Source organism: Narcine bancroftii, chromosome 4 (assembly GCF_036971445.1).
Source record: "Narcine bancroftii isolate sNarBan1 chromosome 4, sNarBan1.hap1, whole genome shotgun sequence".
NCBI lineage: Eukaryota > Metazoa > Chordata > Chondrichthyes > Torpediniformes > Narcinidae > Narcine > Narcine bancroftii.
The window spans coordinates 296,327,283-296,353,780 of record NC_091472.1 but is presented as its reverse complement, the minus strand read 5'-3'; the positions used below and the strand labels follow the sequence as shown (position 1 = coordinate 296,353,780).

At 39.4% G+C, this 26,498-nt stretch overlaps 1 protein-coding gene across 5 annotated transcripts in view; it reads left to right on the top strand.

The window, feature by feature from the left end:
* galnt13 (polypeptide N-acetylgalactosaminyltransferase 13) overlaps window positions 1–22,686 on the top strand; it is a 256,909-nt gene extending 234,223 nt beyond the window's left edge. For 2 of the 5 annotated variants that reach the window (XM_069935524.1, XM_069935523.1), the window contains exons 10-11: window positions 7,824–8,025; window positions 21,257–21,344. In XM_069935524.1, the coding sequence (XP_069791625.1) occupies window positions 7,824–8,009 (186 nt within the window). In that variant the 3' untranslated portion in view covers window positions 8,010–8,025; window positions 21,257–21,344. Of the gene's footprint in view, window positions 1–7,823; window positions 8,026–17,862; window positions 18,024–21,256 lie in introns of all 5 variants that reach the window. The other 3 variants (XR_011356763.1, XM_069935526.1, XM_069935525.1) reach the window with 3 other exon arrangements.
* The last annotated feature ends 3,812 nt before the right edge of the window (window positions 22,687–26,498 follow it).

Below are 26,498 nucleotides of genomic sequence, written 5' to 3'. Positions count from 1 at the left end.
ACCCTGGTAGAGAGATATATATATACAGAGAGAGAGAGACCCCGGTAGAGAGATATATATATAGAGAGAGAGAGAGACCCCGGTAGAGAGATATATATATATATATATACAGAGAGAGAGAGAGAGAGAGAGAGAGAGAGAGAGAGACCCCGGTAGAGAGATATATATATATATACAGAGAGAGAGAGAGAGAGAGAGAGACCCCGGTAGAGATATATATATATATATATACAGAGAGAGAGAGAGAGAGAGAGACCCCGGTAGAGAGATATATATATATACAGAGAGAGAGAGAGAGAGAGAGAGACCCCGGTAGAGAGATATATATATATACAGAGAGAGAGAGAGAGACCCCGGTAGAGAGATATATATATATACAGAGAGAGAGAGAGAGAGAGACCCCGGTAGAGAGATATATATATATACAGAGAGAGAGAGAGAGAGACCCCGGTAGAGAGATATATATATACAGAGAGAGAGAGAGAGAGACCCCGGTAGAGAGATATATATATATATACAGAGAGAGAGAGAGAGACCCCGGTAGAGAGATATATATATATACAGAGAGAGAGAGAGAGACCCCGGTAGAGAGATATATATATATATATATAGAGGTCTCTCTCTCTCTAGAGGTCTCTCTCTCTCTCTCTAGAGGTCTCTCTCTCTCTCTCTAGAGGTCTCTCTCTCTCTCTCGAGGTCTCTCTCTCTCTAGAGGTCTCTCTCTCTCTCTCTAGAGGTCTCTCTCTCTAGAGGTCTCTCTCTCTCTCTCTCTAGAGGTCTCTCTCTCTCTAGAGGTCTCTCTCTCTCTAGAGGTCTCTCTCTCTCTCTAGAGGTCTCTCTCTCTCTCTAGAGGTCTCTCTCTCTCTCTAGAGGTCTCTCTCTCTCTAGAGGTCTCTCTCTCTCTCTAGAGATCTCTCTCTCTCTAGAGGTCTCTCTCTCTCTCTAGAGGTCTCTCTCTCTCTCTCTCTCTAGAGGTCTCTCTCTCTCTAGAGGTCTCTCTCTCTCTAGAGGTGTCTCTCTCTCTCTAGAGGTCTCTCTCTCTCTCTAGAGGTCTCTCTCTCTCTAGAGGTCTCTCTCTCTCTCTAGAGGTCTCTCTCTCTCTCTAGAGGTCTCTGTCTCTCTCTAGAGGTCTCTGTCTCTCTCTAGAGGTCTCTGTCTCTCTCTAGAGGTCTCTCTCTCTCTCTAGAGGTCTCTCTCTCTCTAGAGGTCTCTGTCTCTCTCTCTAGTCTCTCTAGAGGTCTCTGTCTCTCTCTAGAGGTCTCTGTCTCTCTCTAGAGGTCTCTGTCTCTCTCTAGAGGTCTCTGTCTCTCTCTAGAGGTCTCTGTCTCTCTCTAGAGGTCTCTGTCTCTCTCTAGAGGTCTCTGTCTCTCTCTAGAGGTCTCTGTCTCTCTCCAGAGGTCTCTGTCTCTCTCCAGAGGTCTCTCTCTCTCTCTCTAGAGGTCTCTCTCTCTCTCTCTCTAGAGGTCTCTCTCTCTCTCTCTCTAGAGGTCTCTCTCTCTTTAGAGGTCTCTCTCTCTCTCTCTCTAGAGGTCTCTCTCTCTCTCTCTCTAGAGGTCTCTCTCTCTCTCTCTCTAGAGGTCTCTCTCTCTAGAGGTCTCTCTCTCTCTCTCTAGAGGTCTCTCTCTCTCTCTCTCTAGAGGTCTCTCTCTCTCTCTAGAGGTCTCTCTCTCTCTCTAGAGGTCTCTCTCTCTAGAGGTCTCTCTCTCTCTCTAGAGGTCTCTCTCTCTCTAGAGGTCTCTCTCTCTCTAGAGGTCTCTCTCTCTCTCTAGAGGTCTCTCTCTCTCTCTAGAGGTCTCTCTCTCTCTAGAGGTCTCTCTCTCTCTAGAGGTCTCTCTCTCTCTAGAGGTCTCTCTCTCTCTAGAGGTCTCTCTCTCTCTCTAGAGGTCTCTCTCTCTAGAGGTCTCTCTCTCTCTAGAGGTATCTCTCTCTCTCTAGAGGTCTCTCTCTCTCTCTCTCTAGAGGTCTCTCTCTCTCTAGAGGTCTCTCTCTCACTCTCTCTCTAGAGGTCTCTCTCTCACTCTCTCTCTAGAGGTCTCTCTCTCTCTCTCTCTCTAGAGGTCTCTCTCTCTCTCTAGAGGTCTCTCTCTCTCTCTAGAGGTCTCTCTCTCTAGAGGTCTCTCTCTCTCTCTCTAGAGGTCTCTCTCTCTCTCTCTAGAGGTCTCTCTCTCTCTCTAGAGGTCTCTCTCTCTCTCTCTAGAGGTCTCTCTCTCTCTCTAGAGGTCTCTCTCTCTCTCTCTAGAGATCTCTCTCTCTCTCTCTAGAGGTCTCTCTCTCTCTCTCTCTAGAGGTCTCTCTCTCTCTCTATAGACACACACACACACACACATGAATACAAGTGATTGTGATCATGCTCCGTGAAGTTGGTGCCAAACTGTCATTTCCACTTGGAAAAGGTATCCTTTGGCTCGCAATTGCAATCTTTTATTTTTAGCTTCTCACATGGGTTAATTTTTAAAATAGCTGCAGATCATCACCAGAGAGTAAAATAGTCAAACTCTGATCTTATTTGCTATTTAAACCTTCTAAGTGTAGCCTTGATTTAAATGTCTCTCATTTCAGCCACTGTCCCCTAAATGAATAGTCACCATAAAATATCAAGGGAACTGTGTGGCTGAACTGATTTAAGACAGTACCTTGAGTAAAACCTTGATTGCATGATTGGGTAATTAAGTTGAACAAGTCCTTGGAGATGGTTTGCTATTATTTTGAAATGCTAAACATGCTACAAAGTAATTGCTTCTGACAAGTAATTATTTAATGAATGTGACATGTATGAAGTTCTAGTCAGCATATGATTTGTGAAGAGAGTAATCTCTGACCAGGAGAGTGATGACATTTGAGATGATTAAGTCTTTATGCTACTCATTAATAGAATGCAGGTGGATGGGAATATAGTTTTCAGGTATGTTTGTGGTGAAGTTGCCCAATGACCCGAATATATTTTTTCAAGATTCCACAATACCTTTAATTCTACAAAACATTTAGCGCACATCAGATTGTTCAGATTCATTTCCAGTAAACTTCGAGGTGATTTATTCACAGTCATATGAATGTAATGTTTATGGACTAGTATGCAACATGCTTAGTTTGTCATGAAAGTTCTGATTCAAGTTTCTTATTGATTAGTATAATGCTATTTTTGCAAAGCCAGTACAAGAATGAGATGAATTCATGTCCATCAAGAAATGCAGAAAGAGACATTTATTTAGAATATACCTTTATATCCATAAACCCCATGAAGCTTTTAAGCAAAAGGCAAACCTCTCTCTGGATGTTTTTATGGTCCATTTTACACTTTTACTAAGCTCCTCACACAGTTGCTAGCTTCGTAATGCATGCTTTCCTTTAGCTGCAACAATTGCATTATTGGGTAGTGACATGCCAAAACTATTTTGGATTAATGTCTTTTCTTCACCAGCTTTGTGCACTATTTGACTATTACAAAGAAACTGCTCTTGAACCCAATACTTCATCTGTTTCCAGACATAATTTTTATGCCATACAGATTCTGCAAACTCTTGCAAATATCATTTTATATAAATTGTATTACAACAGATATGGTAGATCCAGCTAAATTAATTTTAAATTTATTGACTTTTTTTTCCTCTATAATGGGGTTTTGCAAATTCTAAATTGCTGAATGAATACCTTTGTTTATTTCATTTTGGATTCTCCTTTTAAAAGTATGTCCATGAATTTATTCTTGTGTCAAAATATGAAAGGAAAACTGAAAACAAATTCAGCTGGTGAGGCAGTTTCCATTGAGAGAAAAACTGAAGTAATGTTTCAGGTCATCAGATCCGAAGAGTGCAAAGACCTGAATATGCTTAGCATTTGCAGCAGTTACTGTTTTATTTCTGATTTTCAGCATCTTTTTTTGGTTTCAGGACTTGTTTACAAAAGCAAGAAATGAACCACTATAACTGTAAAATGTGTCTATAAAACCACTGGAAGGAATTTGTCATGTTAAATAGATCAATACCAAAGGATATAACCATTTAAGGAGCGGAAACAGGCCATGTTGGCCTTTCAAGTCCGCACCGGTTCACTTGTATATTTTCTTGCCAGTCATCCTTCTTGTCACTCTTCCCGCTCTCTTCTCCAGTCCTGCAAACGTTCAGCAAACTCTTGGGCTCTCTCCGGATCAGAGAACAGTCCATTCCATTGACTCTTTAACGCTCTTTAAGGTCACTCTGCGTCTCCTGCCTGTCTCAGACTCTCCTACTAACTCCAGTCCCAATAACATCCTCATTTCTACACCTCTCGCCGGGCGACTGGAACTACACACAGTTCTCACCGACATCCACCACAGTTGTAACGTGATCGGAACATTGAGCAAACCTGGCTTCTCCTCAGCTCCTTCTGGCCGAGATGGCTGATGTTGAAGCTCTGCATTCCCAGCAGCGCTCAAGTGTTAAGGTTTTCACAATACATTTATAAGGCAGCTAAATAAATTTAGCAGACAAATTTTAATCCTATGATGTGAGATTGAAATTTATCTGCTAATGCTTTAATGTGTATCTGATCTTTGGCCTACACACTAGATACAAATTTCAACTGATCATTTCTAAATTACAATGGAAATAAAAGCAAGAAATGCTGTCATTATGATTTCATTAACATGTTTCAGCCAGCCCAATCAACAATCGTGTAAATGTGGAGGAAAGACTACATATCAGTCTGCAGTGATGGGGGGGGGGGGGGGGTTAGGAGAGGGGGTAAAAGGTGTTTGATGTTCAACGTTAGTGTTGTCTTAAAGCTTTACTGATCAGTTTGCTGGATGGAGTGCTCTTCTTAATGCCACAAAAATTGCTTTAAGAGTTCTCACCTTAATTTTAATGCTGAGGTGTCTGACTCTAGACATAAGATGCTTCATGGTGGGGCACAGCTACAACTGTGACATTTTGTTTCAACCTTTCTCCAGCTTCTCCCAACAATCAGGATTAATGCCAAGGTTTCAGGCTAATTATGATGCTGACTGTTTCATTATAAGAAGCTTTCAGTTTTGCAGGTCAACATTTTCTTTTCAATGGATTCATGGTAGATACCACCAGCTACAGTGCAGATTGGTGACTCGGTCGGTGACTGTCATTCACATGCCATACAGCAAACACTCTTAACAGTTGAAGCAAGACACATGAAGGCAAAAACCAAACATGACAAATTCTGGAAATCTGAAATAAAAAATACCGTATATACTCAGGAAACCTCAATGATAAAAGAAGCTGAGTTAATGTTTCAGGTCAATGATAAATTTCAGGGATTCACATGCACTTTTCCTTGCAATATATTGCATTTGCTGCTAATATTGTGGTCTGCTTGACATTGGAGAAACACAATCCTGGTTGTGTGACTGCTTTGCAGAGCACCTTATTTTAGACTACAGGAATAACCTTGAAACTTCCAGATGTCAGTTATTTTGTTTCACTATTCCATTCCCAATTTGGCTGCCTTCCCTATTCCATCAAGGCCCCAAAGCAACTTGTTTTCCATGAAGGTACGCTGCAGCCTTTCGGGGCTAAAAATTGAATTCAGCAATTTATTGCTTGCTTGTAACTTGCTTTGTTTTTTTTTTCTCTATCTGTCATGTAAATAATTTTCTCTCCCTTCAAAGACAGTGGGGTATTTCTCCTTTTAATTTCACTTCTTTGCAACACCTCTGACCTGCTCTTTGTTTTCTCCTTCTCTAATTGCTGCCATTGATTAACCAACCACACAGCTTCAAAATGCCTGATCTCACCATCTCACAGATGCCCCTTGTCCTATCCATTCCTACCTGAGCTTCTCTGCAACTTGAAAGTAATTTGTTTTCTCATTTTTGCCATTCTAATGGACCTTTAACTGAAACTTTAACTCTGTTTCTACTTCCACACATGCTACGACATCTGCTGAGTGTTTCCAGCATTTCCTGTTTTTATTTCAAATTGAAACTTGAAGTGAAAAGGTTTTGTTTAGGAGATGTTGCTACTTAAACTATTTATTTTCAGTGAGATTAATGGATTATGTAAAGCTTTATGATTGAATACACAAGTTTACAACAATAATCCCAAGATACCTTTAGTGCACACACAAAATTCATTACCCTGCAGAAACCATAGGAATGTTTTTTTTCTTGGATGGTATTATAAAATGGACAATATAGAATTGTTATTTTACATCCAACCAATTTTCTCTTGCAATGATCACTGATTTATTCGTGCCAGTTTTCATTGAAATGAAGAAAGATTTGACAATTTGTATTCTGTGAATTGCTGTAAATGTAACTTTTAAAGTCCTTTTTTTTTGTTAAACTTGATTTGCAGGTGACGGAATAAATCCTTGTAATCATTATTGGATATCTAGTTATTACAAAAAAAAACAAATTTAATATTTTGCACCATTGAATGTGCTTGGAAATAGTATCCTCAACTGGAAAATTTATTTTCAAATTGCTCATTACGCTACTCATGTACAGTGAATTAACTAAATTAATTACTTTTTTAATAAGAAATATTACATGGTCTTAATCATCGAGTTTCTGTGCTATGCAACTCTGATTAAACCCTTGTAAAGTTTAGGAAGCTAAAATCGGGCAGGGCCCTGAAAGAATGTAAAAGTTGCAAGGAAGAGCTCAAACAGGGTATTATGAAATATCCTTGTAAGCAAAATTGAAGAGAATTTCAAAGCATTTTGTACTTAAAAACAAGAGGAATGACAAGGGAAAGAGTGGGACCACTCAATGACTCAGGAGGACATTTATTGCTGGCAGTCAGAGGAAATTTAGCAGGGTTAGCCGAGAGTTCAAATCCGGTGCTGTGTGTAAGGAGTTTGTACGTTATCCGCTTGTCTGTGTGGGTTGTTTCCTCTGGGCGCTCTGGTTTCCTCCCACCTTACAAAAATGGTATAGGGGCTGCAGGTTAATATGGGCATTTGAGCAGAAAGGTGAGTGGGCTGGAAGAATCTGTCACCATGCTGTGTGTCTAATTTTTTAAATTAAAAAGTGAATGAGGTTTCAAAGGAGTTCTTTGCATCAGTATTTGCCAAGTAAATGAGCTATTAGGAATGTTAAAATTACAAGATTACTGAAGGGAAGCCATGAAGCCGATTTTTACCCTGGAAGTAAAATTGTATAGGCCAGACAAGTTTTACAATTAAATACTGGATGAATATTTGATGAAGAATTTTGAACAGTGTGAAAACCTTTATCAGCTTTGTAGAAAATATATAAATTGGTCTTGTAGGCTTTTGTTGATTATGGAAATTGCAGAAGGAAGCATAATGTTTGATTTCCCTCATTGAGCTCTGCAAACCTCTGTTTCTCACACTGGTAGGAACTGGCTTAACATGTCCTTCTCACTCCTGAATTGGACGTGACATTTGTAAGCAGATCTATTTTTATGTGATTAAAAGTGTAATGACCTCCAGAGTTTCTCTCAATGGGCAAGTGATCTGTAAACATGTGCAGGTTTTTCCCCCAAGGGGCAAGGAAGGAATTGGGTGGAGTGATGGGGTAATTCTACAAACTCTAGCCACTCTCTCTCTCTCACCAAAGTGCAAATAAACTCCATGGAATCATCCAACATGGTTCTGACAGGCACCAGCAGTTAATGGAACAGTTTAGTACAATTTCAGCATCTCCTCCAGAATTATTGTCTTAGAAATATTGGGCCCACTTATTAAAATGTGTGTACAAGATAAATGATTGTTTCTTAATAGACTGGCTTTTTACACTTCTAAACCTATAGTAGCACGTATTCATTTTTTCATTATAATTGATGTGGAGATGCATTTTAATAACCATATATTACTGCATGCTCTAGCTTTTCACTTTTCTTGTCATACAGAATCACCTGTTTGTTCATGTAGCTAGCCACTTATGCTTAGCCACTAGGAAAGAGGACAACGGGATACATGTTCCATCTGTAGAGAGCTGTACTGACAGTCCTTCGCACATGTGGACTATGAGGAACTACAGTCGCCAAGAAGTATTCAGGAATATTTATTACAGCCCAACTGATTACTTTCCTTGACATATAAACTGTAAAGGTTTGTAATTTAATGATAATTTGTGAACTTCTATTTTTGTAGCTGATTAGCAAGTTGTAGTTTTAGTACCAAATAGAATTGTGATGATTTAAAATTATATTTTAATTTATTTAGAAAATATTCCTGTTATTAGCTGTTGTTTGGCAGAAACTAAATCACTCTGTAACTCTGACTGCCATAAGTTTCCATAAATTTATGCTTTCCATCACCCTCTAATTCCCAACTTTATCATTCTGACAAATTTTCTGGCATCTTGAGCAAAACCAGAGAAGCTGGTGGGGCAGGAGGCCAGGCAACATTCATGGAGAGAAATGGGCAGTCAATCTTTGGATGAGAACCCTTTATCAAAAATAAGAAATCTTGAAAAAGCTTGACTGCCCACTCAAAATTTGACACTTCTTTGGAAGAGGTGTCAAAAATTAGAGGATGTGGGTTTAGGAAAAAAGGGGAAGAAGTCTAGAGGAGATTTGGAGAAGAATGATTTCACTCAGAGTGGTTACATAAGACTATAATTAATAGAATCAAGAACAGGACCATCTGTCCTATCGAGCCTGCTCCACTATTTAATAAGATCACAGCTGTTCTGGCCCTGGACTCTGCTCCACCTGTCTGCCTTTCCCCCATAACTTTTTTTTTAACCTTACTTGGCAAAAATGTATCAATCTGTGTTTTAAATATATTCAACAGGGTAGCCTCCACTTATTCCCTGGACAGAGAATTCCACAGATTCACCACTCTCTGGGGAAAATAAGAGTTCCTCCTAATCTACATCCTAAACCTACTCCTCCAAATCTGGAGTTTCTGTCCCCTAGTGAAAACCAGTGAAAATAACTTTCCTCCCTTTCTTATCTATTTCATAATGTATATTTCTCTAAGATCCCCTGAATTCCAACATGTACAATCCCAAGTGACTCATTCTCCCCTCGCAGGCTAACCCCGTACTTAACCTCCTCTGCACCACCACCAAAGTTAGTATACCTTAAGTAAAAAGTACTCCAGGTGTGGCCTCCCCTGTACCTTGTACTGTTGCAGCAGAAACTCCCTGCTGTTAAATTCAATCCCTCCAGCAATGAAGGCCAACATTCATTTTGCCTTCTTGATCCCCTATGGCACCTGCAAACCATCCTTTTATGATTGGTGCACCAGTATTCCCAAGTTCCTCTGCATGAGAGCATACTACAGTCATTCACCACTTAAGTGATAATCTGATATTGTGGCAGATGATGTTTTTGCTCGTACGCCATCATGATGAAATAACGATACCACACCTGAAGTTGTCAGCCAGCGAAGAGAAGAGAATTTAGTAGAGTGTTATCAGGCTTAATATAGACACATAACCTGTGACCTAGCGTCATGACATCTGAAGTGCTAGCGACCTCATGACATAGCTACATTGAGTAGGGCAGTGCTTCTCAGTAGACTTACGGGTGCTGCTGAGTCACTAGGACTCATGGCCGTAGTGGCTAGTTGCCAGTAGATAGGAAGCTGTCGTGTCTAGCTGTCACAAGACAGGAGCTGTTCGCTCTGGTTCTGCCCACTCCCTCCAAGCGTAGTGCTATACAATTCTATTTTTCATTCCAAACTGGAAGACCTCATATTTACCAATATTATACTCCATTTTCCAGACCCTCATCCACTCACAAATCTATCACTGCAAACTCTCCGCAGGTTCAACACAATTTTTGTTCCACTCAATCTCGTGCAAACTTAGATACACTGTACTCAGTCCCCTCTTGATTAATGTATCCCATGAACAGTTGCAGACCCAGCACAAAACCCCTGAAGCACTTGCTCACCCTTGATCCGTTCACCCTTGATCCGTTCACCCTTGATCCGTTCACCCTTGATCCGTTCACCCTTGATCCGTTCACCCTTGATCCGTTCACCCTTGATCCGTTCACCCTTGATCCGTTCACCCTTGATCCGTTCACCCTTGATCCGTTCACCCTTGATCCGTTCACCCTTGATCCGTTCACCCTTGATCCGTTCACCCTTGATCCGTTCACCCTTGATCCGTTCACCCTTGATCCGTTCACCCTTGATCCGTTCACCCTTGATCCGTTCACCCTTGATCCGTTCACCCTTGATCCGTTCACCCTTGATCCGTTCACCCTTGATCCGTTCACCCTTGATCCGTTCACCCTTGATCCGTTCACCCTTGATCCGTTCACCCTTGATCCGTTCACCCTTGATCCGTTCACCCTTGATCCGTTCACCCTTGATCCGTTCACCCTTGATCCGTTCACCCTTGATCCGTTCACCCTTGATCCGTTCACCCTTGATCCGTTCACCCTTGATCCGTTCACCCTTGATCCGTTCACCCTTGATCCGTTCACCCTTGATCCGTTCACCCTTGATCCGTTCACCCTTGATCCGTTCACCCTTGATCCGTTCACCCTTGATCCGTTCACCCTTGATCCGTTCACCCTTGATCCGTTCACCCTTGATCCGTTCACCCTTGATCCGTTCACCCTTGATCCGTTCACCCTTGATCCGTTCACCCTTGATCCGTTCACCCTTGATCCGTTCACCCTTGATCCGTTCACCCTTGATCCGTTCACCCTTGATCCGTTCACCCTTGATCCGTTCACCCTTGATCCGTTCACCCTTGATCCGTTCACCCTTGATCCGTTCACCCTTGATCCGTTCACCCTTGATCCGTTCACCCTTGATCCGTTCACCCTTGATCCGTTCACCCTTGATCCGTTCACCCTTGATCCGTTCACCCTTGATCCGTTCACCCTTGATCCGTTCACCCTTGATCCGTTCACCCTTGATCCGTTCACCCTTGATCCGTTCACCCTTGATCCGTTCACCCTTGATCCGTTCACCCTTGATCCGTTCACCCTTGATCCGTTCACCCTTGATCCGTTCACCCTTGATCCGTTCACCCTTGATCCGTTCACCCTTGATCCGTTCACCCTTGATCCGTTCACCCTTGATCCGTTCACCCTTGATCCGTTCACCCTTGATCCGTTCACCCTTGATCCGTTCACCCTTGATCCGTTCACCCTTGATCCGTTCACCCTTGATCCGTTCACCCTTGATCCGTTCACCCTTGATCCGTTCACCCTTGATCCGTTCACCCTTGATCCGTTCACCCTTGATCCGTTCACCCTTGATCCGTTCACCCTTGATCCGTTCACCCTTGATCCGTTCACCCTTGATCCGTTCACCCTTGATCCGTTCACCCTTGATCCGTTCACCCTTGATCCGTTCACCCTTGATCCGTTCTTCTGTTGGTTTGGTTAATTCTCTATCCATTCTTGTACATTTCCCCCCCAACTCCATGCACCCTTATGGATAAATCTTTTATGTGGCACCTTATCGAATGCTTCCTGGAAATAATAGAACGCAGCATCCATCTATTTCCTTCTGTCCTCTGTACTCATTTTTCTCAAAGAACTCCAGTAAATTTTCCCCACATGACTTGCCCTTCCTGAATCATGTTTCATCTGCCTGGTGGAACAATTTCTATTCAGATTTCTCGCTGTTTATCATAGCATCCAGCATTTTCCCAAAGTGAGACATTAACCTAACTGCCGATGGTTACCTGACTTCTGCTACATCATTTTTTTTAAAACTGTGGCGTGACTATTAATTATATTCGCTGTCTTCCAATCCACTAAGACATGCCCAGAAACCGGAGTAGTTTGGTAAGTTATCACCAATGCTTCCTTGATAACATGACATTTTTTTCAGTACGTCAAGAAGCATTCCATCAGGAGCAGGGGACTTGTCCACCTTTAGGCCCATTGGTTTACTCGTCACTTCCTCTTCAATGACAGCACTTGAATTGAGGTTCTCACCTCCCGTCACATCCACAGCATCTAATGTATCTGTGGTATGTGAGAGGTCTCCTCAGCCATAAAGACTGACGCAAAATAGCTATTCAACACCGTGGCCATTTCCATATGAGCAAATATTAATTCTTCCTTGGAATCATAAAGAGACCTCTGGGTGTGGTAAAAGCAGCTACTCTTCCAACATTTGAGTATCTAGGTGAGAACATAATTTCCCAAAGCATAGAAAGCTATTGATGAAGTACTGGTACGTGGAATTAATATTGATGAAAAATTGATAGTTTGCTTGGATCTTATGACCAAAGGGCCTGTTCCTGTACTAGTTCAAATCCAGCTTGGGTTTCATGAAATTGATTTTTACTTTAAGTGGTGGAATGTTGAACATTTGATCATATGAAGTCATGAAGAAGATAACGTTGATGTATTGAAATTGGTAAACAACTGTTGGAGTGGGGAAAGATGGAAGGATATTACTAAAAGGTGACATGAAGTAAACTAGGATTAAACTCTTGTTAGACTTAATATTAGTACAGGGTGCTTCTGTTTAAAATGCTTTGTAAAATATACATTTAATATTATTCCTTAAAATCTACCTTAATAAACTTTGTTGTGTCTATTATCTTCTATGGTATACATATGAATTTTTTTTACATTTTGTCGCTCTTTTGTTTGTCACTCTTTTGTTTTCTGCCTCTTTAGTTCACTGCTTAAACAACTCAAGGGACATATTTTCTTGCATTCAATATTGCCATTTATTGTGCCTTAATATTCCAATCAAAAAGGATCCAATTACTGGCCCTTATTCATGATGGTCACCTTGAGTCTTTTGTCAAATCTAAATCTGTTCTTTAAGTCTGCATTTCCAAACTGCAATTTGCTTGATTTCCTTGCAAGTGAAGAGGGCCACAATCTGATGAAAGCAGAATCATACAATGTGCAAACAGGTCCTTCAGCCCAATCAAAATGTCCTACCCACACTAGTCCCATCTCCTGCATTTGGCCATATCTAGAGGGATATCCTCCCATTTTTTTTTCCTTAAGCATTACAATAATACCTGCATCAAATACCATCTTCTGTTTTTTTTAAAAAAGGTTACCCCTTCAGGTCCCTGTTAAATCTCTCCCCTTTCACGATAAACCAATGTCCTCTGGTTACCAATTCCCTGACTCTAGGCAAAATGCTCTCAGCGTTCACCCAACCTATTCCTCTCATTAATTTTCAATCCAGCCCTAGTCTGTTCAACTTCTCCCTATAGCTCATGCCCTCTCGAGTTCTGACAAGATCTTTATCAATTTTCTCTGTACCCTCTTCAACTTGAAAACATCTTTCCTCTTGGAAGGTGACTAAAACTGAACACAATATTCCAAATGGGGCCTCACCAACATCTTATAAAACTGCTACATGACCTCGTAACTCTATACTCACTACTTTGATGAAGGGTAATGTGCCAAAAGCCTATTTGACCACCCTACTTAACCGTGACAACATTTTCAAAGTAGGGGGTACCTGTACTCCCAAGATCTCTTTGCTCTAGAATCACTCCCCAAATCACTACCATTCACTGTGTAGGTCCTATCCGCATTAGTCATTCCAATTATTGGACATTTATTGGGTTGGATAAGGTTGCAAAGATGGGAAGAGGATATTTGGAAGTGGAATTGCAGGAAAGATTCTGCATAGATTTAAAACTGTAAAAATTCTTATACAATCCTGATACCATCAGATTTCTAAAATTTTTAACATATTGGTGAATTATATTATATTCTAATGCTGCATTACAAAATATGCCTTATTTCCCCAAATCTAGCATTGATTTAAAATATAGCAATGAAGTTATGAATAATACACATTTCATACTACTTGATCCTCTTGTGAAAAGGTGAAAGAAATATTCAAGATAAAAGGAGATCCATCATTCAGAGGTCAATATGCTCATGCCCATTCCCCTGCAGTCCTGAAATCTCTGCAGTTCTTTCTTTTCTCAAATGTTTAAGCTCAAATTGCTTTTGAATCTATTTTCACTTCCTCTATCTTGCCGAGGCCAGTCGACAGCTCTCAGACACCTCCTCCTATCATCCCCTCCCACAGGACCCCACCACTACAAGTAAAGCCACTGTCTCCAACACCATCACCTCTGGTCATCTCCCCTCCATGGCCACCAACCTCATTCTCTCCCACGCCCCCCCACCCTGCACTGTCCGTTTCTACTTTCTACACAAACCCAACCATCTGGGCAGAACCATTGTCTCTGCCTGGTCCTGCCCCATCGAACCAGTTTCATCTTATTTTTTCTCCCCAGTCCAATCCCTCCCCACCTTCATCCGCGACACCTCACATGCCCTCCATCTCCTCAATGACTTCAGATTTCCCCAACCAGATGGCATTAACATTAAACATGCTTGCCTTTTCTTCCCCTCTCCCTTTTTCTGTCTTTCCATTTCTTCTACCCACCCAGTCATCCCTGGTCCTCTCCATTGCTGCCGCCCTCTCCACCTATCATCTCCTGCCTTTACATGCACCTCCCCCACTTTTTTGTTCAGATGCCTGTTGCCATTTTCTCTTAATTTGATGAAGGGCTGAAGCCCAAAACGCCGGTTATGCATCTTTGCCTTTGCTACATAACGGACACTTTTTAAAAATTCCTTTTAAGTAGTGCACTTTAGATCATAACTTTCTGTGGGGGAAAAAAAATATCCAATTCCACTCACAAAAAGCTTAAATCTGTACTCTTTTTGTCCATTTTGTCTGTGGGAACAGTTTCTTTTTACACACTCAGTTTAAACTATCCAAATCTGTTCTTCTCTCTGAGAAAACACTAGCTTTTTTAAAAAAAAACAATTGCCACATCACTGAATCCATCTTTACGTTAGTCCCATTCTAGTAAATACCCTCTGCGCTAACACTAGGACGGTCATGTTCCCAAATTGTGGTGCTCAGAGTTGGACATGGTATTCCAGTAAGAGCCCACTGGGTGACTTAAATGGTTTAGAGTATTTTCCTTATACTACTTATAAAGCTAGGCAATCTATATTTTTCCCATTGGTCTTTTCAACACCTGCCTCTTTCAAAGAATTGTATATTCCCTAAATTTATGCATTTCTTACTACCCCTTTTAGAATGTACCACAAATGTCACTTCTCACTCTTTCTTTCAAAATATCTATCATACCTCTCTGTGATGAGTTCCGTCACCATGCCAATCTACTGTAAGTATGCATGGAAACTTTGACCGACCCTCTGCTTCCATTAATGCTGCATGAACCATCGAGTTATTCCAGTGCTTTGTTTTTCCCTCCTAGATGTGATTGAACTGCTGAGACTTTTCCTGCCTGACTTACAAATTAATCTTTTATCTAGGCCTCTCTGGCCAACCAGTCGAATTAAAATTAAACTTCAGGCAATCCTGTATCTGTTTAACCACATAACCACTACAGTCATGCGTAACATTAAATCTTATACCATATATTCCACAGACCTGTACACTTTGACTTCTTGACTGTCCTGATTCTTTTCTGGACCTTGGCAGAGAACCAGATAAACCTCGGATGAGGGAACACAGTGTTCTCTGAAATTGGGGTGGGTAACGATACAGTGGATCTGAAGGTGCCTCTTTATCCTCCCTCCAGTGTCCCAAAAGCAGATAGCTTCTTACTCGGTCTGAAATGACTTCTGTCCTGGTGAGATCCTGCTGACTACACCAATGTTAAAGTCACCCTGCGCTATAAGAAAACAAACAGCAGAAAATAGCAGGACCCATTAAACATACAACAGGTTCTTTATTAACCCTTTAATGCTAGCAGGAGTGGGGGGGAATTCAAAAAACAGTTCAGTAACTCGTTCTATACACTGAGCCCCACACTCAAAAGCACTGGAGTGTTCATTGTACATTTATACACAACTTGTGCACAGGTCTACATGAGACCCTTACAAGTTTCCCATGAGTTACACAACCTGGCAATTTTGTATTTAAAATAATAGTTACCTGTGATGTGTAGAATTATCTGGGAAGGTCAGAGTGTCCCTATCCCAAGACATATTGACATTCTTGTGGAAAAAAAGCTACTATCTCCCTTCTGCATAGATGTTAAGAACCAATTAGGTTCCCACCAACTTGCAAGTAGCTACTGTATTTTCTTATTTAACTCAGTTACCCTTTGTTAAGCATTTTCGTTAAACTTATTCTTTCACGCACCCAATGACAAGTGCAGTGGAAGGGTTTCAAATGGGTCCTGAAACACTAACTATTTTCATTTCTGCGGATGCTGGCTGACCATCTGAATTTTCCCAACCTTTCCTTTTATGTTGTGGGAGTTCTAAATTCTGCATGCAATTTGCAGCTCTGAATTCCCTTATTGCCAGCTATGAATCTCTCCAGAACTTGGGCCAGCTGATATCCCCTCCTGAGAAGCTCCATGCAGACAGCATTGTTTCCATCACTGGGACTCTGGTGCCTTTGCAGCTGCTCATTCGCCTGCCAGTCTGCCTTGGTTGCAGATGCATACAATGATCTTAACCCAACTAGTCTCAGCCTGTATCCATTGACTCCTCTGTCCTTGGGATCAATTACTGCATAGAAGTAGGGCAAGGATTTCAGAAATGCTTAAGGTTGTTTAGTGGGTATACCTTTCCTCTTGTTTGGCGGTTTAAACCTCATTATCATTAAGGACTTTGTAGTTGTGAATGTAATGACTTGTGCAGAAAGGGAAACTAAATCATAACTGGAATTGCATTTCAGGAACAGGATCGTAGAACAAACGCTACACCACACAAACAGGTCCTTCAGCCCATTATTCTGCTGCTGGACTAGAGCCACCAATACCTGTCATATCCACGTACCTATCCAATTTTATTTTTAAATGTCAAAATGGTGCCCGCATTCCAACTTGTTCCACACTCTCACCACTCTGTGAGAAGTTTCTCCCCAATGTTCCCCTTTCACTCTTTGCTCTCTCTGGAACCCTCATCAGTATGCCTGTATCAAATCTCTTCTCATTCTTCTACATTCCAGGGAATAAAGTCCCAATCTGTTTAACCTTTCCCTGTAACTCAGTTCAAGTGGCAGCAAAATCTTTGAAGACCTTCCCAGCACTCTTTCAATTTTATTAATGTCACTGTGAGCAATTAGGTTTATCCTTTTTTGTTAATTATGCCACCAAAATGAGTTGCTGACCATCAGCTAAGAAAAAAAAGTATTGATAGAGTTTCTTCACAATTAACTAGAAAGTTGATCTAGATTTAAAATACTCACTGATGGAATATTTTACTGATTCTGAGATCATAGGTCCAAGTAGCTATAATCAGTGTGGTTCATTTTGCAAACTCAACCTTACTTTTGATTTTAGTGGCAGATGAAACAATAATTGCTGTTTCTAAGTCTCAGAAGAGATGTAAAAAATGTTGCCATAAAATGATTACATGATATAATTTAGTCATCAATGAATTTGTGGAATTTGGCATCAATCATGTGCGCTGTAAATGTGTGTTTTCCAGATTGTGTTTTAGGCCCTTTTGAAGGTAAGACAAAATCCCAGGGAGCATCTTCATTGTTCCAGTGAGGCTTCACAAGGATCAATATAGATAGCTACTTGGGCCTGTGCATAGGTTATACCAGGAAAGGATGAATAATACAAGTGATAAACAGATTTTGCAATGTTGCCTTGATGCTAGGAGTAAAGGAGAAGAGGAAAAATTGCAGAGAAAATTAATTGACACATCAAGTGGTTTTTCGTCCATAATAGAGTAAGAACAAAGGCCTATGTAATTGAGCAAGGCCTTTGGAGATACAGTATATGTGAGATATTTTGTTCAGTGCTACAAATATATTTTTACTTACTAACGTCGTTGAAGGTTTTGTGTGCTATTTATTGGTAAGAATTGCAATCAATATATCTTTATACAGAAACTAATATAAAAACAAATGCAGGAAAACGTTAATAGGTCAGGCTGCAGATCCCGCCGAGCATTTCTAGCATTTTTTTGTTATTTTGGATTTTCAGCATCTGCATTTTTACTCATTTTCATTAACTTTGTATAGATTTAAGCACTCGCCTCCAAGTCCTTGCCCTGGCATATGGTGCCTAAAAGCTCCATGGCAAACAGAACAAAAGTTCCAAGAGGACAGAAGAGCTACAGGGCACCATGTTCATCTTCGCTTGTGAAGGGATGGGTCATGAGAGAGAGATATAGATTTAAATGGTAAATTTATAAATATTTTTAAAAAGTACCCTAGGCATGGTGGAACAGAACCTTGTAGATTTTTGACTAAAAAGTTCCCAATCTTTTAGTTCAACTTTACCAAGCATGACAGGAATTTTTCTTTCTTAAATGATTGATCACATAATTGATTGGCAAACAATGAATGATAACATCAAATTCAAATGGATGCAATAAACAGAAAACGGCCAAAGTCCAAAGACATACAGGGTGAGTAGGTTAATTGGTCACATGAGTGGTGGAGGCTCATCGGCCAGAAGGGCCTGTTATTGTGCTTTATCTCTAAATTAATAAGTAAAATAAATTAAATGCTGTATTCAACATTAACAAATTATAATGTGTTAATATACACGGCAGCAGAATCTACCTGTTGTTTTCTCCCAATGATTAGCAGACACTGAATATTAAGAAGGTCACGACTAGATTTACAAGGATGTCTTTGCTCATCATTATGTTAATATAAGTAGAGTTTGTAAATCAAAAAACTGAGCAAGTTGTGCAACTATAAATAATCTAATCAGAAAATGGAACACCATAATCATGTAGTCCATTTTCAAACATCTTAACACCACTAATATACATACATTCCACTATCATTTAAGGAGCAGGATGGAAAATTACCCAGGGGAAAGAGAATTAGCTTTCTTCTGAGCATTTCCTAACCCCCAACTCCATTTTTAAAGATGATAGATTTTAGTGACCAGTCTATTAAATACTCTCTGAGCAGATCACCTTTCTGAATTTTTGGGAAGCATTTAGCACAATGCTATAACAGCGACCCAGGTTCGAATCTAGCACTGTCTGTAAGGAGTTTGTATGTTCTCCCTGTGTCCACGGGGGTTTCCTCCCACCATTCAAAAGTGTAGTGGAGTTGTAGGTCATTTGGGTGAAATTGGCTGGCATGGGCTCCTGGGTCAAAAGGGCCTTTTACTGTGCTTTATGTCTAAACTTAAAACATTGCCACTGCATTCTGAGAATAATTTTTTTTAAATCAGATTTTTGTCTTGTAATTGGCATAAACAATTGATTAGTTGTCTTACCCAATTTGGCAAGGAGTTGTAGTATAAATCTACCTTTTGATGTTTATGCATATTTGGTAAATTTGTGCTTTTAAATAATATTTTGATAGGCTAAATTCAGTCTTGCGGAACTAAACAAAGCCTTTTTGCCTTAAGATACCCTCCCACAGATCATACTCAGATGGAAAGGGTGATCTGACTTTCCATACTTATACAGCCATGTGGGCTGTACGGAGACTGGGCTTGGTCGGTGTTCTTCTGAGACCTGGATTCAAAATGCCCTGATGACTTTAAATTTCTCTGAAGGGTGTTTAAAATAGTACAAATACGTATAACAAAAATATTAAAATGCAGCAAATTAAAATATTTTTAAACACAATTTAATATTTTCAGACCAGCTTTTCTTCAGAACTGCCAAGTGCTATAAAAGAATATCTTTCCCCCTTTACAGATGCTTACTGACCTATAAATGCTACCAGGATTCCTTGGTTTCAAATTTCCAGCGTGTGCAAGTGTTTTTTATCTCAGTTTTTTCTCCTCTCTTAATCATCTCATTCGATGTTCAGCTCCTCCGGAGAGATGAGTTGCAATTAACAAGCCTTATTCACCCACATACATCATTCATTCTGACTTGGTTTCCCTTTATTGATACCTGCAATTTAAAATGTGGATTTCAACATTTTTTTTCCTAGTTATAATATGAGATGCCAACAGTTTCTCTTTCCATAGATGCTAGTTTTGGAAATTCCACATCTGCAGTTTTTTTTTTCTTTGATATATCTGCACTTACCCTTTATCACAATACAGTAGATTATTCACTAGTCAGCCCAGGAAATAGAATGAAATAGTGGCATGAAATCTCTCAGCATTACCCAAGGAGCAGCCACTGCCTTAGGGTAATAACTCATTGCTGAAGATGGCACTTCCAAACATATAGTACTCAGTACCGCACTGGACCCTAAACGTTTGTGCTCAAGTCTCTGAATGATGATTTGAAACCAGAACCTTCAGTTTTAGATTTGAGTGCCACTTGTCAAATGTCAATTATGCATATCTGCACTAACTTTACAAATGCATGTTTTTTGGGATAGAGTTGTTGTCTGGGGAATTCTATCATTTCACATATATTCGAGGAAAAAAACATTGCCATTTTATCTATCCATTCAGCCCTCTAACAAATCAAAACAATTACATTGTGCATCCAAAAACATGAATCATTTGTGGGTTCTAGCCACCTTAACAATGCTGGGAGATTAGAAATGTCTGAAATTACTTGTTCTGAGGTACTTAGGACATTAATCAATCATTTGTTATTAAAATTGTTGCTCTATGCACAACATTTTATGCTTCTAGTATGTTTCAGGTAAGTGTTTCATTTAAATTTATTTGTGAATGAACAATAAAAGACTTGGATATTACACATTCAAGCCTGACATTTTTTTTTAGAGTTATGGATCAGATCAGCCACAATCTTACTGAAGGGCAGACAGACTTGAAGGGCTGAAAAGTCTTTTCCTGCTTATTGTTTTCACATGGACTCTTGGAATTTTCACTTGAATGGGGAAGAAAAAAACTGAGATCACCTTACAGAGTGGAAGTAAAAATAAGAATGAAATCAAGATTCAGATTCAAAATGCAGTATTATTTGGGTCTATCTGCCATAATTTAACAAGGATCCAAATGTAAACAATATTGTCATTTTAAATGTTGTAAAGTTCAGATTTAAAATTCTACTTCCTATTCACTTATCACGCTGATGTATGATGACCTATATTCGTTCCTAGCCTAACAACAATCAACTTAAAAAAATCTAACTTCACAAATTTCTCCAGGATCTTTGCCTACTTTCTTCTAACCTTTCCTTTTATTCTGTGCCCTTCAACAAGTTCAATATTTATCTTGGTAATTACTCCACCACTGTCAGCCTTCAACTCATTTGGCTATAAATTACTGAAATGCCTCTTGAACTCTCAAAAGTTCTCTAATGGTCTTGATGTACTGTTCTTAAAACCTTCTCATTTGAGCACATAGCCAAATGTTATGCAATCTTTGTCTTTTAGTATCAAGTGCTTATCCTCTTTTCAAGAGCATTGGGATTTTGTTAAATCCATTATAAAAATTCAGTTTATGTTAAATGTAAATTTTATACTTTCTTTCACTCATTACATTCTTATTCCTTCCACTTCCATCCACTAGAGACTTACCCTGCGACACGTGAATAGTAATCAGTGTCTGGATGAGCCATCAGAGGAAGATAAAATGGTTCCTACTATGAAGGACTGCAGTGGAATTCGATCACAACAGTGGTTGCTCCGCAACATGACTCTGGGTGCTTAAAGCTTGAAGACACTTCATGGATCATTTCCATTGGTATTCCTAGTTTCAACACAGAATCTATGAAGAACTCATGGCCTGCCTAATGATCCTGAACCAAAACAAATTGAGACATCACTCATCTAACTCAACCTGGCGTTCATGTGTGCACATTAATTTGCATTGACTTTAGGGAAATAAAAGCACAAGCTACAAATAACATGATGTGTGCAATTGCTAATACTATAAAACACTTGAAATTAATCAGTTGACTTGAATCTTCGGTCTTTCAAGGAAATGCACTGGAAACTAAATTATCCAATAATGTCTTTATAGATTCACTTGGGAATGGCTTTGTGATCAGATGCCTTAAAATAATTGTTCAAATAAATGAAAGGTATTTTTGAGAGCAAATATAAGATCTAATTACTTAAAATGTTCAAATCAGTCTTTGAAATGCCAATATGTTGTTTGCTACCTTGCTTGCTTGATTTAGTGTTACTACCGGTTATCAAGAAATATAACATGCTGATGGAGATTCAACAATTGTATGTCCTCCATGAGAAAACACCTCAGAGGCCATCACTCACTGGTCATATATTCAAAATAGTACAGAAAGCAATTCATTTGCACCCAAATACTATTTAAATATTAGACACCACTTGGTGAGAATATTCAAACATCACGACATAATTCATTGGATAAGAAATTATTGAAATGCATTGTTGACAGTTTTGTATTTTTAAGTAGGATCCCTGTTTGAAGGTTGTAAATGTCAGTGTTTCCAAACATTGTTTATTTTAATTTAGTTTTGAAATAAATACAAGAATTTTAGATGTAATAACAGTGAATACCTGATGAGTCCACAACTGTAGATATCTTAAGTGACATTATTAGCAATAAAAGCAATTGAGTAAATCATCCTCATTCTGTTTAATGCTACATTAAGTCTAAATTTGGAATGTTTATGATGTAACCAGCCTCATCTTTGTTTAGAGTTGGTTGTAAGCAAAGAAAATAAATGCTGCTGCAGGCTATATTAAAGCATGCATAAAATCAATGAATACTCCCATCACAAATAGGAGAGCCTGGCCAGGAAACATATATACTTTGCTGTAAATTAAGCTATTTGTACATTTTTGTAGAAAATAAATGTTATGAAATATCAAGCAATTGTTTTAACATTTATGTAAATGCCCTGCAAATTAACTGCATGATTTTTGTAGACTGACTTCTGATTTCCTGTTGCAATGAATGCATGTACCATGCCTTCTCTTCCTCCCTCTCCACTCTCCCTCACTCCTGTCCTCATTTAACAGATCACTTCTTATTGATTCAGCCCTCAGAACATGTTCATTCCAGAAATCTCAAATGTTTGTCCCACCACTTCCAAATGGCTGGAAACACTTCCGTCACAGCAGATCAATTTTGGACATGATACTCCACGTGTGCCTCCTGTATAATTGGAATGCAGTATTTTATTTCTAAGTTCCAACCCAATTTCAATAAAGGGCAATATAACATGACTATTATTTTGATATCTTTATGAAGTTATACAGCATGGAAACCAGCTGTTTGGCATAATTCATCAATGCTGGTTGAGTGTCTACCTGAGCTGGTCCCATTGGCCTCTAGATCTTTCATATTCATAATACCTGTCTAAATGTATTTCTGATGTTTCAATTGTACCCACCTCCACCACTTCCTCTGCCCGTCCCTCATGCTTAATATGCTCTGTGTATAAAAAGTTGCATTTTTACGTCTTTCCCCGTCTCGATCTAAATCCATGCTCCCTCATATTAGACCTCCCCCTATACCATGAACCCTCAGTCTCCCACATTAGAGAGAAAAAAAACCCCAGTCTATCCAACCTCTTCACTAAAACCCTCCAGTTCTGGTAACGTCCTTGTGAATCTTTCCTGCACCTTTTCTAGGTTAATGACATACTTCTAGCTTGGCAATCGGAATTGCACACAATATTCCAAGTGCAGTCTCGCAAATGTGTTGTACAGCTGTAATGTGACATCTTGTACTCAGTGCCCTGACTGATTAAGGCAAGCCTGCCCATCGCCACCTTCACCATACTTTTGTGTTTCACTGCATGCAATATTATTATATCAAGCTTATTCCCCTCAAAGTGAATAACCTCATATTTCCCCACATTTATCTACAAACAGCTTGCTCTCTCCTTTAATTTGTCCTTCTTTTGCATCCTCTTTCAGTTCATGAATATTAAGCAAACTGCCCTACAGTTGTGATTAGCTCCAGTTTAATCGTTAACACACATTAGCCACTGCCCTCTCTCTTGGCACCCAGCTATGCTCAATCCATCCCTGAAATGTGATGCAATTTTAACACTTTTATCCAGTCCCATTAATGCCTCTCAGAAGTAGGGAACAGGATTGAAAAATGAAGGCAGTATCCTGCAATCAGGCTTTTATTCTCTGCATATTTCTGCTGGCAGGGACAATGTAATGTTTTGATGAGCAATTGTTTATCAAATCCAAATCATCTTGCATTTGCACTTTTGTTAATTGTCTCTTTTTCTTGTGCAGCATTAATGTTGCCTGCCTGGAAATGAACAGAAAAGTCTTAAGACACTGTGATTGTTGAGCAACAGTCTGTTTGAAGGGGGTTATGGGAGTTGCTCACTACTTGCCATTTGCAATTCTATGTATTACACAATGTTGCCTGCTTGGCTACTTATGCCTGTACATAATGATCATTTTACTTTGGGGATGAATTAGGAAACATGACCATGCAATCAAATAAGCCTTTGAGATAGGAATTAATTTCTTTTATTGCGTAAATATACAAATTTGGCTTTTACTACACCTAATTAATTTTGAGTCAGTTAGATCTTCAGAAAGAAAATACATGGCAAATATCATGTGAATGAGATTGGCTTAAACAATGTAGATATAGATTTAACTAAATTAGATTTATTAATTTTTATAAATGTATATTTGTCCTGCATATGAATTGTGTGTGTGCTATGTCTGGTTGTGTATCTGCATGTTTTGCATCGAGGTCCGGAGAATGCTATTTTGTCGGGTTGTACTTGTGCAATCAGATAATGAACTTGAATTAGAAATAATCCAGAATTTAAGTGCTCCCAAAATACATTTTCTTTTTCCTGATACCAGAATGTAGGCTGTACTTGATCTTGTTATAGGAAGTGATTCTAGACAGATGGTGGAAGTGTCTGTATGGAAAACATTTTTTGGAACAGGGAATTTAGATCTATAAATTTCAAATAGTTATGAAAAGGAATATGATTGGTCCTTAGACTAATGTCCCAAACTGAGGAAAGGCCAATTTTGATAGTTCAAGAGAGGACCTTGCAAAGTTAAACTATGTGCAGATGCTTGCAGGTAAAGCAAAATCAAGTGAGAATCTTTTAAAGAAGGCTCTAGTTCAGTCCCATTGTGTTCAAGCAAGGGTGAAATCAAAAGTGGCAAGATTAGGAAATCCTGCATATTCAATGTTAAATCAGGAAAAAAACAGGATGCATGAGGCAAGTATAGGCAACTATATTCAAACGAGTCCCTTCTGGCATGCAGAGAGATTAGGCAAGTACTTAAGAAAAATAGGAGAACAAAAAGAGACCATGAAGTGTCCTTGGCAGGTAAGATCAAGAAGCATCACAACTCATTCTAAGTATTTTGGGAACAAGAGTGTAGCTAGGGAAAGATGGACATGTGTCGAGCTTGGATAGGGAACTCAGTTTTTATTTCTTCACAGATGCTGCCTGGTCATTTAGACATGCCCAACATTCTTCTTTATTTTAGATTAAATACCTTCTGTGTTTCCCTACATCCAGTTTTGTATCTTTCATCTATATATTTGTTTCTCTCAACTCTTCTATTATTTACAGTTTTTCAAAATAGATTTGGTGCCACATAGGTTTTCCCCACCCTCCGATTCTACCAATAGGCAACACCAATTTTCTCAGTCTCCACAGGTATTTGTTTTTTCTCCCCCACCCCTTGATCCTCACTGCAACTTAAAAGATGCCTGCCTTCTAAGTTTTCTCAGTTCTTTTAAAATGCCATTGACCTGGTGTTAAATTTTTCTCCAGCTGTTCCCTGGTACGAGCCATTTTTCATTTTTTACTTTCGATGTTCTGCAGGTAATAGTGCTTGGTTACAAGTACAACAGAGTCGTTGACCATGACAGCTCGATTATCAACACTTCTCAATCCTTCCCTATCAAGGAAGAGGTACAATTTGATCTTCTTTGTCTTCCCTTCTCTTTCACATTCCTTTTAGATATGTGGATCATCCTCCCACTATTTTCTCACTTCACTCAATCAAACCCAATCTCTTACCCTTTCCAAAGAGACTGTGCCCCAAATTACAAAATTTACCAAATTAAAACACCATAAAATTTCAATAGTGTTATCCATTCTTGAGAATTTCCAGCATTCATTCTGGGGAAAATCACCTCTAAGGCCATTCATCTGAAAAGACAAGCAGCGATGAAAGCACTTGGTGGAATGTAAATAAAATTACAGGTTTCCAATTGAAATATTGTCATCTTCAGTGCTGATGAAATTAGTTCAGTAGCTAGCACGAGGAAGCCTGACTATAACATTGTACAAGTACTTTTTGTCAGGACAACTTGTTAAAACATGCATAATTGCTATTTTGGTTTGAATGGCAGTCTACTTGTTAAATAGATAATAGAGGAACACTTCAAAGGCACCTCCATTTAAATGAATGCTGATAAATGTATTGGATGGGTAAACTCACGCAATTTTACAGTTCATTTCAATACAAATCAGGATTAAAAATTAATTGCCACCTTAACAAGTTTATGTCCTGAGAGCCAGCATTCAGAAAGTTAACTCAATCTCAAGTATTTTCAGCATTCTTGATACTAACTGGGATTTGGACATTACGAATGCCCGAAGATGTCCATCTTTAATCCCTTTAAGGTACTAGTGGCTCAATGGCCTGTTAAGAGTTTTGGATTGCCAATCAGATACTAACTGGGATTTGGACACTACGAATGCCCGAAGATGTCCATCTTTAATCCCTTTAAGGTACTAGTGGCTCAATGGCCTGTTAAGAGTTTTGGATTGATAATTGGATACTAACTGGGATTTGGACACTACGAATGC